The sequence below is a fragment of the Euwallacea fornicatus genome, chromosome 21 (assembly GCF_040115645.1).
Source record: "Euwallacea fornicatus isolate EFF26 chromosome 21, ASM4011564v1, whole genome shotgun sequence".
NCBI lineage: Eukaryota > Metazoa > Arthropoda > Insecta > Coleoptera > Curculionidae > Euwallacea > Euwallacea fornicatus.
In genome coordinates, this window is record NC_089561.1 from 813976 (window position 1) to 831723 (window position 17748).

The 17748-nt window shown below is 41.0% G+C and overlaps 2 protein-coding genes across 3 annotated transcripts in view; both read right to left on the minus strand.

Annotated features, from left to right (window-relative positions):
- lab (labial) overlaps nt 1-16545 on the minus strand; it is a 24114-nt gene extending 7569 nt beyond the window's left edge. Inside the window, exons 1-3 of one of the 2 annotated variants that reach the window (XM_066294249.1) lie at nt 16146-16545; nt 13093-13465; nt 12887-13032 (exon numbers count right to left, since the gene is read on the minus strand). In XM_066294249.1, coding sequence (XP_066150346.1) covers nt 12887-13032; nt 13093-13465; nt 16146-16356 — 730 coding nt within the window. In that variant the 5' untranslated portion in view covers nt 16357-16545. Of the gene's footprint in view, nt 1-12886; nt 13042-13092; nt 13466-16145 lie in introns of both variants that reach the window. The other variant, XM_066294248.1, reaches the window with a different exon arrangement.
- On the minus strand, nt 6565-8267 carry LOC136345701 (sperm flagellar protein 1-like). Its single transcript, XM_066294237.1, has 3 exons — nt 7557-8267; nt 7127-7498; nt 6565-7048 (listed from the first exon to the last, which is right to left on the minus strand). Exons 1-3 carry the CDS (start codon nt 7764-7766, stop codon nt 6911-6913), a joined length of 720 nt encoding a protein of 239 aa, XP_066150334.1. The 5' UTR covers nt 7767-8267; the 3' UTR covers nt 6565-6910.
- Nucleotides 16546-17748: the final 1203 nt, after the last annotated feature.

The window sequence follows — 17748 nt, forward strand, 5'->3', positions numbered from 1 at the left end:
TGCACCTGGATGGTCCTGAAATTCATTGCTGGACGATGCACTCTGCTTCATCTTGATTTTTATTAATTTTCACCTTTTTTTGTTTTCTTTTTTACACGGAGCTTATCGCGATTTATTCAATTCGCCAAGTCACCAGACGTCCGCACCTAACAATAGTTCTGTCCTATCCCTCCGTTCGTAGTTTTAAACTGCATCACTTGGGGCTTTTAGATCGATTTTCCAGGCTTCAACAAACGATACGATTTTCTAAATTTTTGGTAAATCTATGATCCTTAATACAGCTCTTCAATAATTTGAGTTTCTGCTCCTCAGGCACTAGAAGCTCAGTTAATTAGGTCTTCATTCCATCCGGTGACATTGTTTTGAAATGTGGGTTAGTGGTGACAACAGTTAACAATTCCCTCCTCGTTTAAACATAAATTTATTCTGGATTTTTCAGTTATTCAGAGTCTTCAGAGACCTTAAAAGAGGGGAAAAACCGTTTTTTTCGCATTACAACTTAGCTTTTTTGAGGCTAGGGTTTAGCAATTCTTCGTGATTCATTAGACTTTCTTCCGGAATTCCGGAGCGGACCACACATGTTCCGCTTTGGAATTCCCTCATTAAGGTGTTTTTCTTAAATTTAAAAACTCACGAGTAAAATTTTTTTATCTCAACTCATCAAAATAAGATTTTACTTCCCTGAGGTCTTCGCAGAAACTTGATTTGTTTGGGTATGGTGACGAAATGATATTTATACGAGTATTGTTGCAGGTAACGTAATTTAATGTGATATCCGTATCTTTGTGAAATTGTTTATATTTAAAAAAGTTGACTTGAATTTATAGTTTTAGTGACTTGTGTAGGATGCAATAGATAAGTAATGAATTAAGTAGGCAACGTATCAAGATAATGCGGTTTTGTTCTGTAGTCATTAATTTGTATGACAGGGTGGAGTAGGAGAGTTTCGTAATACTGAAGTACTACTAAGCAAAAACAAAAATTACTGCATTTTAGGTTAACCTCCATGCTTGAACGCTGCGGTTACAGATGCCCGTCTGACAGGCATTTTTACGTCGGGTTCCCACGGGGTCTTCTAACTCGTTGCCGCTAAGCCACATCGAGTTCGCGGTGATGCGTTTTGAGTTAAAAAAAAAAAACGTAGAGGGTAAAAGTTTACAAAAAAAGGGGCTAGGTCGAGGTCTTTCCTGCTAGGGCGTGTTCCATTTCGTGCAAAGATGAAATGCGAGATGTGCGCATTCCGACTCCCCTACCGCAGATTTTTATGTCACGAAAAAAATCACTTCACGTCTGTGGGAGCTTTCTTACTACTTAACTTCAGCCCGATAAGTCCAGCAACTTATTATTCGTATTGTTCCATGCTTCTAGATCGCAATCTCGAAATAGCCGCCGTAGTTTTTATTAGTCCGTCAGGGGCATTATATCTATTAGTCGGACAAAAAAAGCCATTCCGAGGTAGGATTAGCATAGCTAAGACTTGTAAGGATAAAAAGCTGTGACTAGAGAATTAGCAGTGGTATTGGCAGTTCTGATAGGGACACACAAGTTGTTGGTGTGCGTGACTACAACGGCCGCACGAGTATTTCAAAATACGTGACTTGCGAAATTTTACTCATTAATAAAAGTTGCGTTGCTCTGATCTTATCGAGCAGTCCCTCGGGTTCACCTAAAAACTATTCCACATTTAATTTTTCTGTGTAAAAGGTTTTTTCGTAATTAATCATTTTCCTATCGTCGCAAGCGAAGACTTGATGAATTCTTGGGCCAATTGGATGAGCGTGCGGTTATACGGCCGGGAGAAAAGCAAAACATCGCAGGCCTACGGGACAGTGCGTTCAGCTCAGGATGCAGTGCGCGGGAGCCAAAAATAAGCGACATTTTTAAGGCATTCTCAATCATTCTTCATCTATCTCCTCTCAGCTGATCCGCGCTTTTCTCAATTCTCCATGTTCAAGGTAATTGTTTCAAAGCATTCTTCGTATAGAAAAACAAAGGCAACTTTGAAGTAATTAAATTTGGCAGACTCGCACGTCCAGCCGTCCATCGAGTCAAGCCTTAAGATGAATTGGACCAACGCCAAATCAATTAGTCTCAGGAAAGGGCGACTGCTCTTATTAGCAACCGATCTGTCTTCGTTTATTAGTGAATTTCTTATACCCAGTTTTTGGACTTGTTTCTTGCGTGTCGATGATGAGCCCCGCTGTAGTCGTTTAATGAATTACCCATCAGATACGAAGCAGCATTTAAATGAACCCGCAGGGTGGTGCCTCGAACCAGAGAACCTGAAGGCTTCAGCTATTTGGTACCTTTTCTCGATGCTCGAAAGTCGATAATGCGATTCGGTTTAATATCGGCCGGGCACAGGACTGTCGCCGAAGGCAAAACAAACAAAACCCGAGCCAAATCCATTAAACCGTATTTGAGTGCGGATTGCAATCGGGTTGCCCAATATCGGATGACATCAGCCTGATGCAAGAGGCCCACTTGGTTGAGGTTTAACAGGGCTTTGTCAATAATATCTTTAGATCGGCGATTTACAATAATAAATTGCGTTAATCTGCGGAAGGGCACAAGTATCCATCGAGTTTCACCGTCAAATTCGTTGCTCGTGAAAACTCTAACTGTCAGAAAACTTTCGGGCACCGTCAGGATTTTCCAGGTGCATCGAAAGAGGCTGAAATATGACGCGATTTTCTTCGACGTTCTCGGCGAGACGCACAATCCGGAAACAAACCCCGAACTGAGAGAAGAATTTATCCGGGGCCGATTTGATTTTCGATTTGTGACGGCGCTGCTTACATTGACAGTCCGCAACGACCAATCTCTGCCCTCGAGTCTTTCGAAACAAATGAACGGTGCCTCGTTGCCATTTTTCGAACGCAGAGATATCAAATGAATCGGCGAGATTAAGAACAGTACAAGTCCAAAATCGTGATTTTTGGGAAAATTAAAAAAAAATGTTTTTCTTACCTTTTATGCTTTATGTTGTCTGACATTATTCATACAAATTTTATAGTATATTTTTTACGACTTTTGAACTAAAATTTCTTTTTTTGATATTTCATGCACTTTCCAATTATTCCCTGAAAACAAACGTAGACTTGTATTGTTCTTAAGCTCGGTCATAAAAATTGAAATCCAACTATATAAGAATATTGCACGAAAATTTAAAAAAATCAATGCTGATTATCTCCATCGTCATTATCGTCTGTATTAACAGTCGGCCATGATGATACATGGTAATAAAACTCTGGATCTTCTCCTTCGATGTATTTCATCACTTGCTTAATATCTCCAAGTTTTTTCTTCTTAAATGGCACTACCTCCAAATAGGCTTTATTGCTAGGAATCACTGGATGTTGATCCGGTTTCAGTAGTCTAAATGCGTAAGAAGTAACTCGGTCAATAAATTCTGAACATTTGACGTAGCCTCGAAAATATGCATCATAAACAAACTTCATGTACTTAGAAATTGTAAAGTTTCTTCAACTTTCTTAACGATTGTGGTGCTGGTTCATTTGTAGAGTGAAGACCACCAACTTTTGAAACCTCAAACGATTTTTTTTCTGGAATTTTTCATTGTTGTCTCATATTCTTCAGGAACGTATATACAATCACATTTTCGGATTAATTTTTTTGCATCTTCCAAATCTCTGCCATAAAGCAAAAATGAGTGTCCACACAATGGAAAATGACGCTAAATTATCTTGAAATCTTTGATACTCTGATTAGGCATCAAAAATCTCATCGTTCCATTGTTCTTATTTTGTCCTGGTAATCCATCAGAAAAAAATTGCAATTCTTGAACTTCTTCGGGTATACGTTTCTTGATATCGTCATTGATGAAACTACATACTTCATTGGGGCCCTGCAGGGCTTGACCCTCACGATACGTATAGAAATGGTCAGCATCTGTTTTTTAGTCCTGAATATGAAAAAAATAAACCAAAAACTGGCTCAAATAGAATAATTATTGTACCGGTAATGCTAAAAGCGTCAAATTTTGCATGTAATCAAAAGTGATTCCAACAGTATCAAAAATGCTCTTTAGAAAATTTCTCAACTTCTTGTAATTTGCTATAAAATGTTCTGGTCCGGCGTTTGTGAGTGACAAGTTCTGAGGCACAAGCTCTTTCAGCGTCATCGTTTAAACCTCTTTCCCTTAATCTTGTACTAAGTCGTTCACATTGACCACACACATCGACTTGTGGTCTTCCAAACCTTAGTCGATAATTTTCATTGAAAAATTTTAGAAAAAAATCACCCTTCACTTTGTTTTTTAATTCAGGATATTTCTTAACAAGAAAATTCAACATAAGTTTCACGTGAAGTTTCGTGTCCAGATATCGAATGTTTTTTGTAGAATAATGGGCAATTTTGTAAGGAAATGATTCAATGTGCATTTTCATTTTAAGTTTTGTTTCTTCATTAACTGAGATAGGCCTATTACTGTGCTTCCCTCGCTTATCTCTAGGAGATTCCCCTTCGCTCAGTAGCAAATTTAAGCGCTGCACACGAAAATGAGGTATTGCATGCAAGCCCGTAAACGCTTGTTTGCGCGCTTGTTCTTGATTTTTTCTAACAAAATTCTTAAAAGATGCAGATTTTGGCTTAGCGTAGCTTCGATCTTCAACGCGAATTCGACGTCTTGAAATAGGTTTAATTACAATTAAACCGTGGAGAAACACGTCCTGTTCGTTTTTTGAATTACCATAATATTTTTCAAGTATCGAATATTTTTCTACATCGGAACAGTTACTTGTACATTTCAATTTAATCCATTAGATCACAACTTCATTTAAAATAAAGGAAGGAAGGAAATTCGTTCAAGGTTGTCCAGTTTTCTTTCCTTGGACGATTTTACCAGGTGAGGAAATCTATGACTCACCACCTTGTCGTGATGATTTTTTAAATTAATTTTCCATTGTTCTGGATTTTTGGTACCCTTTTTGCGCCGTATTACCTGTTTGCACTTTCTATTTGATTGCTATCACCAGATGACACTGCTTATTCCGTTTTAACTAACTACTGCGAGGGAACAACAATACGCGCACGCGCAGCATGGGATTTCAATAATAAACTGATAATGGAATTTCAATAAAAAAGTGACAAATAACACTATCCGTTGAGATTAAGAACAGCACATGTCCACAGTACATGTTGTGTTGTCCTTCTTCTCAGTCGCGTTCATTAAGCTCGAGCAACCGCCTTAACAATGCAGTTTTGAGGCTGCTCCACTCATTTGCTGCAGCTGTGCGCGACAAAAAAAAGTATATATCACTAAAAAAACGGCATATTTTGGACTTGTACTGTTCCTAATCTCACCAATTCAATTCTTGTGTCTAGTCAATGTATCGCCAGTTAATCTCCGGTGAAAGCGGGCTTGCGTGCACGCAATGCGTGCCCCCACGATTTCGTGAGGGCCCCAATTTCCGCGATAAAGGATTCCCCTAGAAAAAACCTTTGTCATGTGGACACAATTAAAATGCTTTATTAAAAGATAACGATTTACAGCGTTCGGCGGGTCGCCTTGTTTGTCAACCTCAGCGGACGACGTTTTCGTAAATCTGTGCAAGCTAAGCAGAAAAATAAATAAATAAATAAATAAAACAGGTCTACCTTGCCATAGATACCTAACTGGCTGAAGGCCTCCATAAAATTTGTCCAGTTCCTGTCGCCTGACAAAAAGGTGATATCAATATCATCTCGGTGTCTCCCAACCAAATTGGTTGAATGGGCATGTAACGATTTTGACAGGTCGAGATAAGTGACTAAAAAGAGTCATCCTTCTGCCCACTCTTTCTTGTAAGATACCCAGACCCTGTTTGTGTGGTTAGTTTGCTTTGTCGCTCATCGTTTGGTCATTGATAAGGATTACTGGGATTTACAATTAGCGAGTTTGCCCACAGATTCATATCGAAGGGACTGGAATAATCGTTTTTTAAGCCGATCGATGGATGGATTATGGCACATTTTAAAAATAGCCTTTTCCCCGGTTATTATCTAAAGTGGGTGAGATGTCAACACGAAGCTCAATATCAAATACTTTAAAGTATCTAGGCTGGGGTTGTCACCGCAGCACACAATTTCATAATTGATTTTGAACCCTACTGTCTTGACAAACACGCTTAAAACGAGCCTCAAGGAAGCCTTGCTCCAAGGGACTGCTGTGGTGATTGATCCTGTCGATCGGACATTGTCCAATTTTCCGCAGAGTAAAGGAGATATTGTTAACCATGTTGTGAATCATACAGGACGTAATCCTTTACTGCATATTCGCAATATTGAAACATGGGAGTGTTGCAAATGTGCCAGTCAGTAGTAACCAGCTGGCAGTTTAATAAATTAAAAGGGTAAAGGTCCGGCTGTCGGTTTTAACGTTAAGTGTCTGCAAATTAACTCGTGAAAAATCAGCTGTTGCTCAACTTATGATATCCGATATGTCGAACCCGTCTGAGGCTTTAAACGAAGCTCATGCCAGAACGTGCGGCATTTTTCAGGAGATTTAAGCGGCACTCCTTTATTTCGTTTTCGAAATTTAGCGATTCCCCCCATGATTACGATTTTTTTTTATTTGATGATATTCGTTCGTCTAACGCCCCGGGGGCATGCGAACATCGCTCGACGCACTTCTGAAAACGGCCCCAAATATCAGAAACTGAGAGAGACCTGACGATTTCTGCACGCTTGAAGCTTATCGAAACTACTTATTTCGGCCGAAGGGAAAAAGGGTTTCGGACAAATCGCTCGACTTTTATTTATAATTTGTGCACTATCACAGGGACCGCGCCCGTCCAAGGGACGTGAAGGGGGGCTGAAAATTTCGACGCAAGACGTGGTTTGAAGTTCGTTTTATTTTTTATCGGTCGACATGCACGTGGAAGCTGTGCTCTTTCCCAATGCGAAGGCATCAAAATATTTTATTAAAAAGTCGAGCCCTCGGGGAAGTCACACTATCGCCCTCTCCATTCAGCATGACGTGAAGCTGTTTAGTCAAACCAGTTATTCGACTGTCCATTACTTCCAGCGATTTTTCCATTTGCTCCACCTGGAAAACGAGTAAGACTTTGTTCCTTTCTTCCGTCGCCCACATCACAGCCGAGACCGGGCTTCACGCAATGACCACCTTTTGACGCAAGTGAGCAATCTCATCAATTTTCTCAGCCATATCAGCTTTCGTTTGATCATAAATGTTGCTAGGTATAATTTTCACGTTGGAAGCCTCAGTTTTCACTTCTGTGTCGAGCACCGTTGACACGTCCACTCCACCATTATCATCGCTTCGCCCTAAAATAGATTTACCCTCTTCGCATTCCTCAGGCGACATCCCTTCTAAGCGATGCGTCTTCTCCTTGTTCTCAGCGTTCTTCAGTGCAGCCTCGTGTTTCTCCACTTTGAGTTTAATTTTGTGCAGCAACCTCTCTATCACCCCCGGAACAGCCCTTGCCAGCTGTTCCTGTTCGGCAGAAGAGAGGTTTATTTTCAATTTGTTCAAAACCTGGAATGCGATTGAAATTCCTAATTTATCCTGTAGCTGTTTTCCTTATCGGGGAAACCTTTTTGTTCAAAGTTTCCCAGTTAATGATCTTCCGCGAGAGTGCGTGTCTCGGAGCGTAATTGTGCAATTCCACGAGCTTTGGATAGTGCTTTTTCAATATTTCAGCCAAAGACACTGCGTCCGAAAAGTCCCTGTGTAAATTTTTCTTTTGCCTGGTGATTTCGTGATCGTCGACCCACTGGTAGATGTCTTCCAGTTGCAGATTCATGGCGGTTTTTCTTGCCGCAAACAAAGAAAATAATCGAAAATGTCAGTGAGACTTTGTCAGTGCGATTGTCGAGAGTCTGGTGCCTTTATTAAAAAAAAAAGGGAGCAAAAAGCAGAGACAAGCTTCAATTTATAGGAGCAGCGGACTCTAAATAATATCAGATTTGGTGTTCAGTGAAGGAGCAGCATAGTCTGGGGATGCATTCATTAATCTGTTGTGACAGGGCGGTGTTAACTACACGCTACATCGGTAATTACCGGCGACAGACGCGACATCGATATACAGACCCATCTTCTTGGAAATCCGTGTGGTTATGATCACCCTTGATATCTGGTTTAATGGCCAACTTTCTCTCCAACAGTCTCCCATGTCTAGATAGCTTTATTAACGTTAAGTTTTTGTGGATACGTCAAACGGACATCTTAATACTATTTCCGTTATGGCCTCAGCAAATCAACCAAACAAAAGCTCGAAAAGGGAGTAAAAGATCGCACGATGGCTTTCGTGGTGAATATTTTTCTAGCTTTTTATCGTTGTTTAGTTTGGGACGGTTTATATTGTACGGCCCCGGTGATCAATCGTCCCCAGTGACAGGTCGACATATTCATATTCGCATATTTTTTCCAGCTTTTATCTACTGAACCAGTAGCTTTATTATTCTATTATGCTACAAAGATCGCTCGCTCGCCCGCCTCGCATATAACAACATACTTAGTTTCCATAACTATGAATATTAATTCGCAAGATTAAATGCGCATACTGAAGAAAGACACGTTTTTAACAGAGAGGAGCCCAAATTTCGCATAACCATGTCCCCGTTAACACTACTGTCGGACTTACTCAGCTGAATTCATAGAATCTAGGGGTTGCACTTTGAAAACATCTTTAACTAACAGTAGTTAACAACAAACGGCGAATTTTCCATTTTTTGTGTAAGTTTTTCGGTCACTTTCCCACAACAGTAAAAATTAGTATTCTTTCCCCTCATCATTTTAATATTGAAATGCTATACAGGGCGTCTCGCATTAGTGGGCCGGTCCGCTAACCGGAGATTACTTATGCGAAAACCATTAGACTTTCCTTATGTCATTTTTATCCTTGGCGCTTTGTACTCTTTACACAGGGTGTTTAAGCTAGTAAAACAAAATGACTTTTGTCAATAACTTGCGTGTTTATTGAATGAAAATTTGCGGTGATGTTCGATTAGGCGCACATTTCCTATTATTCGCATAAAAAATTTGGAGATGCAATGGGGAAAATGAGGGGTCGTGCACACGTTTCCCCCCCAACTTTCTTTGCGTACGCCCATTATATATTTGTTTAGATATTAGAATTGCTTGTTTCTCTATTTAAATTTCTTAATTTTTGTAAAATTTCTATTTACAGCTTCCTTTAGAAGATCAATTTATTGAACCCTAAGCGCGACTAATTTTTATTTAGCAATCGAGAACGCAGTTCCACACACACACACACACACACGATTGCCGTATTAGCACTTGTTGTATGTTGCACTTATCAGTGTCTAGATTTTCCATTCGAAACGCAATCATGCTCGTGTTAATACTTGGATTGTTATGAACAATTTGTAAAATTCCACCTTCCCAATGGAATTAATTAAATCCATAAATAACGGAAGCGACGTATTTGGTGGCCATGACCAGAAATGCCTTCTAAAGTAAATGAAAATTTTGCAAGGACGAAGAAGTCCAGATAGAGGAACAACTAATCTGAATAATTAAACAGATGCGCCATTGGCGAACGCAAAGAAAGTTTAGGGGAAAACGTGTACACCACCCCCCACTCTCACTATTGTTTCTCAAAATTTTTTTTCCCAAATCATAGGAAATGTGCGGCTAATTGAACTATACATCACTGCAAAATTTTATTAAAATATATTAAGAAACACTCAAATTATTAGCAAAAGCATTTTTTTAACCAGCTTCAAACATCCCGTGTAATGGGTATAAGGCGTCAAGGGAAAAAGTGTCAAGAGGAAAGTAATCGGTTTCGTATACGAGTCTCCGGTTAGCAGATTAGTCTACTAGCACGAAACACCCTGTAGATATGTCTCAAATAATTTATTCCATTGAATATTGCAGTCTTGCGATTTCGAAAATGCGCACGCAGGGTGGTTTTTTGGAGTGAAAAACTTACTAAATTTTTTGAGGACACTCCTGTTTTTTTTTTAACTCTGAATACATCTCAAACACAATAGTGCACTCTTCCACCAGGAAATGAAAAAAAAAACAACCTGGCATTACAGAGTTCTAGTCAAAACTAGTGTTTAACAAAATGTGTAAAACTCCCTGTATAATAACGCTTAAAAATTCGAACAGTTTTTTAAGGCTCATTCGACGTTCCTCTTAGTAATCTTATTTCGTGGCAGAAGTATGCCCGCTTCTGCATGACTCACTTGGTATGCGGTATCTAGAAACATCTTACTCGCTGAAAACCTCCCTTTTGGCAGATGCCGGAAGTCGTCTCGACTTGAGACATTTAACGATCGACACTGCATTTTGAGTATATCTTCCAGCAAATGGCAACGTCGCGCAGCCCTCAGAGCGACATGGCCGGCTCAATTGGTTAACCTATGATTGCGACAGAAATGAATTGGCTTCCTGAGAGGAAGTGCTTGGTTGCCACGCTTCCGGAAGTTTACAGTGAAACCCTCACGTGTCAAATCAGTAGTGATTACTGGAAGATGGTCAATATTCCTTAATGGAAAAACGTCTATTGAAGTAATCTCAAGATGCATACGAAGTTGAAGAAAATCCTTCCTTTTGGTCTCACTGTTAGAAATAGTCAACTGTTGCTATCTAGAAGCGGACGAACTGCGATACCCGGAGATCGAAAATTCAAATGAGTTTAGGAGTTTTGGGGAGGATGGTATTCCTGGTGGAGTGGATGGGGTATGTAAAAGTGCTGAAGCTTTTAACATTAAAAGCAAGTCATCACATCAGTAGCATTTTGGGCGTAATAAATTAAGTGTACTTCTTGTTCCACGACACGAAAGCCAAATAAAGTAAGTCGCTGTTACGATTTCGAGTCCGTCCGGCTACGTGTCATACCGTGTGGTAATGTCAAATCCGAAAGGCCACTTCGATCCGATCTGGACGTGTCTAGAGATCCACGCGACCTGATAACACCCCGCAACTAAAAGCTTTTGGAAAAAAACATTTATACCTATAGGGCTTATTTTAGGCCTTCGTTTCTTGCTTAATCATGTATCGTTTCGTGTTACTGTTGCACTTGAAACGAGAAGATGAAACATGCGGGAGCCGAGAACATTGAGGGTGCGGAATGGCGAACCGGCCAAATTTGTCTCCGACCAACGGTACTTCGAAGGCGGATAGATCTTAGATGCTGAGACACTTAATACCGACAAGTTCGAACGTGAGCTCTACAAGCCGGGGTATGGACCGAAAAACTGCACCTATAAAATCCAGCTAAAAAGAGGTTTAGAGGTCTTTGAACCCAGAAGTCGACTATTGTTCATGAAGGCTCGGCCATTTTTGGATGCTAATTAGCATGTCTTCGAACGACTTCACTATCTCCCACTTTTCGGGTTTTCGCTGAACTAAATTCTCCTTTAAACCCCCAAATTGATTTTTCAATATGCAAGTAGTGCGGAAAACAGTGGGCTGATAAAATGTTTAAGGATTAGCCGATTAGATAAACGGGTTTAAACGGTAGCAATATTATATGGACAGAAGCTTAGCCTAATGCGATACACGTCAAATCTTCTTTTCAATATTAGCAACCGTATTATTAGATTTCTGATAAGGATTTATTTATTTTAATACCGGGTTTTGCTGTATCTCATATTTGTTTTATATGTGGTGCGTCTTATCACCTCTCAGAATTTATCTGATCGTTTCTAGATTAAGCCCACACTATTGTTCCGCTACCCTACTATAGCGCTGGCAGGTTTTAAGGCACGAGAAGTGCGTTCCGTCAAGGGCCGTCACCACCTAAATAATGCTGGGACGAACCACCCTTGAGGAATTAGTCCTGAAAGGGATGGGAGCTTAAGAAGCTGCAGAGTGTTTCTCTCGGGTTGGCGAAAACCGAGTAAATAAGGCCCGGAAAAAAATTTGGTCTCCCTCACCAATTTGTCAAGAGATCACTTCTGGTACCGCTTCTTCGGTTGAAGATTATAATGCGCGCGCAACGTTGCGACACTCGAACACTTGAAAATTATGTTTCTAATTTGATCAAGAGACCCACCAATTTTATATCATATTGGAGTGTTACAACAAATTATATACTTAACATAAGTAGCTCTGGATGTCACATTTAATATATCGATACGTAATGTCGATGATAAATCAATCAACTTTACGCAAACAAAGTTTGAGACTGGCAGACGCGTTTGTCTATCGCGACGTGACTAGCCGAGTCAATAATATTGATATGAACTTCGTTTCAGGGACCTTTTACCTCAATTTTTACACATAAAAAACACCACATGGAAGTTGCTAATTGCGTGACCCTGTCGGTCTTTATTAACCCAAGAAGCGTGCACGGCAAGGGGCCCCATACCATTACGTATATCATGCATAATGATCCTTTCCGCGGCGTACGGTCTAGTTTCCATACACACTTTTGCTATGTGACGAAAGTCTCAAATTAGGTTCAACAGACCTCTGGGAGGAATTCCACGGTCCATAAATAACAAACTTCACTTAAGCCCTCAACTGAAATACGACCATCATTTTTCATTGACACGCAGTATCAGACTTTTGCGATGATCTTATCGCTTTCTCGTTGACAAATTGATATCCTGTTTCCGAGCAAATAGTCGATGACAAGACCAATATTTAAATTCAACATCTAAACACATGTATAGGTATTATCGTGGTGAATGCAAGAACAAAGTCTCTGGTGCCTCAGGGTGCTCCATTGTTGACACAAATGGTCTTTCGTATTTGTTTTTTCAAATTTGTAAACAGTATTGACAAGCCTAGAGCAAACATGCTGCGGACATTATGCGTTATCGACATGGAAGTAATTCAAGATAATGCAACTCAAAAACGATTTCCTTGTGCAAAAACCGCAGGAATTTGTGCAAATATCAATGACCTTCGCACCGAGCCTCGATGGTTTTTTTTCTCACTTACCGCTGGGTTTTGGAATGTTTCTTTTCACTTGCATCCACTTATACGTGGGCAATACTGGATGTTGCGGCTGCCCACTGCCCATACCTGGATGCATGCCATGGTGCTGACGCATTCTCCCATCATTGCCCAGCATTTCCTCCTTATACCTGAAATTACTAAACTTTTGCCCATCATCGTCGCTATGGTAAAAAACGGCGAACACTCACCTCGAGGGCAACTGCTGAAACTCCATACACCCGACATTTCCCTGTCCCCCGGCCACCAAATGAGGATGATGATGGTACGATCCCTCTTCCAAGGGGTGGTACTTGGTGTCGTGGATGTATGGGTAGTTCGCCTCACCGGACTCTTCGTGATGCCGGAGCAGCAGTTCGTGGTGGGGCCTGCCGTGGTATTCTTCGCTGTATCCTGGCTGATGGTACATGGAATTAGGGGCATTAGCGTAGTCTAGGTTGGTGTAACTCAGTCCAGTTTCAGTGTTTATTATCGAGGTTTCGGGGGGGTTTTGTTGGTGGGGGTAGAAGTGGTGTTCCTGGGGAGATGGCGGAGTCTCTGAGTCTGTGGAGGCTCCGCTAACACCTGAAAAAGAACGGGAAAGGCTGTGTATAATGGGTGCCCTACGTATTCTCAATAAATAAAGGCGAAAAAAATTATTTAATTTAGAGATTTTAGTACCGTCGTTTTCGTGTGATAAGTCCTGGGATAACAAACTTTTCAAGTTTGTTAAAGTTTGCCTACAATTTTCACCGGAGGTTTCCACTAAATTTTGATCAACCACCTTCATTCTCCATCTTAGCATTCCGCCTCGATCTTTCTAACTTTCATATCTCAGAAGGTCTCCTAGGGTACCAGTCTTTTATCATCCCACCATCCACTATAAGGTACCTCATCACATCAGTTTTCTTGATGAATAAGTGTTTCTAGTGTGTGAGGACTTCGCTGGGGGTTTCGACGCCAAGGTGCTCCATGACCGAAACGATGCTGCTCAGGAGATACAAGCAGTACACTTTCCTGCACGTTTAGAATAACTAAATGATGATCGTGGCGTAGGTACGCAAGTCGGGATATTGTGTAGGACTATAAATCTACAATCGAAATCATATTTCCCGGTATATTCTTATCAATAGGAATTTGGCACCATGCAGCTTCCCATGCGAATAGATAAAGATTATTTTATTGCTCCTGAGTAGTTCCGTCGGAAGGTTTCATCCGAGCACCATCTCTCTAAAATTAAGATTTTCAGCTTGAAAGTATTATACTTTTATGAGCTTTGAATATTTTCTCTGACAGGCTGGTCAAGCAAAAAGGAGCAAAACAGTTGCCAACAGCACTTTATACTGAAGAGCAAATGAGGCCCTCAACAGCTTTGCCTCAAGCCTCAGCATCTGATTACTATCTGATCGTGAGTCCCGTCCGACGGAAAAAAAAAGGATAATCGTCATTTTCAAACTTGTTAGACGAACACCCAACTAATAAAATATACTGGATGTTTCCATGTTTTTATGCCCGGATTAATCTTGATGGCGCATAGCCGCACCTCAGAAGAAAGTTCTCGAAGTGTCCTCGAGTTCTGCCTGAACGCGTATCTTTGAGCAAGCATTCCTTTACTACATATTCCGTAGCATTAACAGTATCCGATGCACTCAATTACTTCTGGGTGACAGACACCTCATGATGATCTACTGCATGCCCTCAATATTCAGTTGGTTTGTTATATTTTTCCTTTGTTCTCCTCTCAGGCCGGTGCCCCTTCAAGAAGTCACTTGAATCAACTTGAGTTGATTTTCACGCACGTAATTGATTATTTTGAACTGACCACAAACACATGCATGCGGGACATGGCCATTAGCTATAGCAAAATACGTCTAATGCATTTATAATTACTGTGTAGAGGTACTTGTCATGTGTATTACTCTCAATATACCGGGCGTTCGACTATAGTGGCAGATGGTTCTATAGGAGCAGGACGTATCAGTCAAACTTGTGTTGCATCTTATACGTCAGTACCTTCTCGTATCTTCTTCTATCTTCCTGAATTAGCGCGAAGACAGTGAAGAATTCAACTTTTGAGCGGTGATTGATAGAGGAGGTTTCGATGAAGATCTTGAAGCCATGATGAAGAATCATTAGTCGGCTATATGAACGATCTATAGATTGATGAGTATTTGAAATCGATAACAAGCACTTAATTGAATCCTCAAGTCTTAATAATTATTATTGATATTGACTTTAAAGTTCTCTCGTTTGGGAGGGTTGAACAATTAAACTGGTTCGCGTACTTTTCTCTTTGGTTTGAGGCTAAAGGCCTCTAATAAAGAGGAACGTTTGAACGTTCCAATGCGCCCCTGCGAGGTCGTTGTCGCATAGAGCTCGTAGAAGAGAAAAAATTTCTATTGGGAGATTTCTTTTCGATCTTACACCAAGCGATCTAACTTGGAACCTCGAGGTCTGATTAATGTTTAAAATAATTTACAAAGATGCTCGACGTGCGCCTGCGCGAACCTGTCAAAAATGAACGTGACTGGTCAAAAATTGAAATTGTAGCGAATTTTCAAATCGAACTTTGGAAAGTTCGAATTTGCCCCTAATCCCTGAAGTACCCGCAATAACTAGTAATCTGCGAAGACTCTTATGATATCTCAGGAAATGCTTTATTCATGACGAATTTCTTGTATTTTCCTTCAAAAAATCGATTAGGGGCTGAGGTTCGTATTGAAAAAAGCAATTTTCCCGCGGTTCTAATTGAAAAATCATCGCAATGTGCGCAATCGCCGTAACGATGACCCATTCGGTTCGTTTGTGCTCTACGTGACATTTGGTTAAGGATCACGTTGGAGTTTTTTCCACGTCAATTTGTAAATATCAACTTTAATATCTGTTTTCAGGAAAATGCGGCTCGGAAGCGGGTAAAACTGGACGACAAACGGAAAATGAGACTTTTGCGACGATCTCCAAAGGTTTTCGGTAAGTTCCATGCCGTTTTTACCAATGTTTCAAGCCCATGACAATAGTACAGTGTCGGGACGTCCCCGTTTGTACGTATGGTCACTTGTAAACCTTTATAGATAAGGTTGACCCATTGCGATCGAAAAACCTTCTGTTTCCTCGATCATCACCTCGCTCCGCTCTTACTGTCCTCCTTTGCCAAGCAACTTCATTAGTGCCTCAAGCATCAATTTCGCACCATCTTCACCTTTCCAATATTTTCCTTCTACTCCAATTTTCGTTAAAAATGCGATTATTACATTGCCTGACTTACCATAGAGATATGTTGAATCCTCAAAAGTGCCCCCTCCATGATAGGTGGCCCCCCCGACATACCCCCCCGTGGGGGCACCCCCGTATTGATGATGCGGAGCCATCGTATGATCACTAGAACTATTATTGTAATTGTAGTAATTAGTGTCTGCGCTATTGTATGATGGCGCCGAATGTTGACCGTACATACTACTAACGTCCATCATAATCATTGTTCAAAGAATTTTTGACGTTGTGCCTCTACAACAAGGACAAATCCGCACTTCAGTCACATAGAAGCGGGCCACTATCACTATAGAAAACTATCACAAACTACGTCGCGAAGCAACCGCTTTGCATCAGCTTTATAGCGTCATATGTTCAACTTCCACCTGACACATACCTCGCGCAACTAACTTTGCAATAAAACCTGCCGCAGCCGGTTGCTGAGGCCACTCCTCTTGGGCGTAGTCGCTAGGCAGACTGTTCACGTGTTTCGGTGCGCAGCTGGCCTACGGCCAATGGCGGGCCGCAGCTGAAGTGGCAACGTGATGGGAGAACATTTATTGGTCAGCATCCAGCCACCATTGCTGGGCAACATTTCAATTCAAGTGAAGGGTACAACTGTCAGCTACTGTGTGTGACATGACAGCTCAGCATGCATGTTGTATTGAGAACCGGTGGCTATAGCTGAACTGACCGGGTGCTGGGCGCTTTTGTTGGAGCGGAATGAAAAAGATGACATGGCAGTTGCCATCAGGCTTGGATTGCAGGAGAATGCGAAAATGTTGCTGGATGTGTGATACGGTTGATGCAACTTGCTGACGTGGGAGGCACCTTCGAATTCAACTTCTGCAAAAAGGGAAAAGATAGAAAAACAAAGAGACTGAATTTATGCGGCGTGTCCCGTTAACATGGGCGCTTTTGTGGTCCTCGGTAGTTCTTAGACCATTTCATAGCAGCTCCGGTTCAAACCGGAACATAAGGATTGGTGTATCTTATGGTACCTCTATCTATACCGGTTATTTTTTCCTGTAGAATTTCACTGCCGATTCACCTTCACTCGTGCTCATAATTTTGCATTGAGCCCGCGACTCTCGACCCAAATCGTATGTTTCGAGTAGCTCAAATTCAAAAGCTCAAGAACGGTAAAAATTCTGAGCACTGGTGATGCTGGCTCTGGCCAATTGCTTGAGGTGCTGTTCAAAAGGGGCACTCGCGGTGAACTCACAGGCTGAAAGCGTTGTTCTGATAAGGGATTCAAAATATTCGTAGTGACCTAAAACGTTGGGAGTAACCTCATGAAAGATGTGGCTGGGGAAATTTGTGCGTAGTATGCTCAAATAAACCTCAACCTAAGTAACCTTTCTCAAGCAACTATGCGAAACAAGAACAAAGTTCTGTAGAAACTTGAAGCGAGCTATTAACCTGATAAAAACTGTTGGCAGCAACTTGAGATTATATTTTTCCGTCGTTAAAGGGGCTGAATGTTGCTGTGGCAGTATTTTGTGGTGAGCTAAAGGTACTTGAATGGTCAATTAAACACCCTCTAACACTTCTTGGTTTATTGGTGAGATATTCATTTTCTCCAAAGAGAGACGTGCCTTAGGGAACCATAAAGAGAT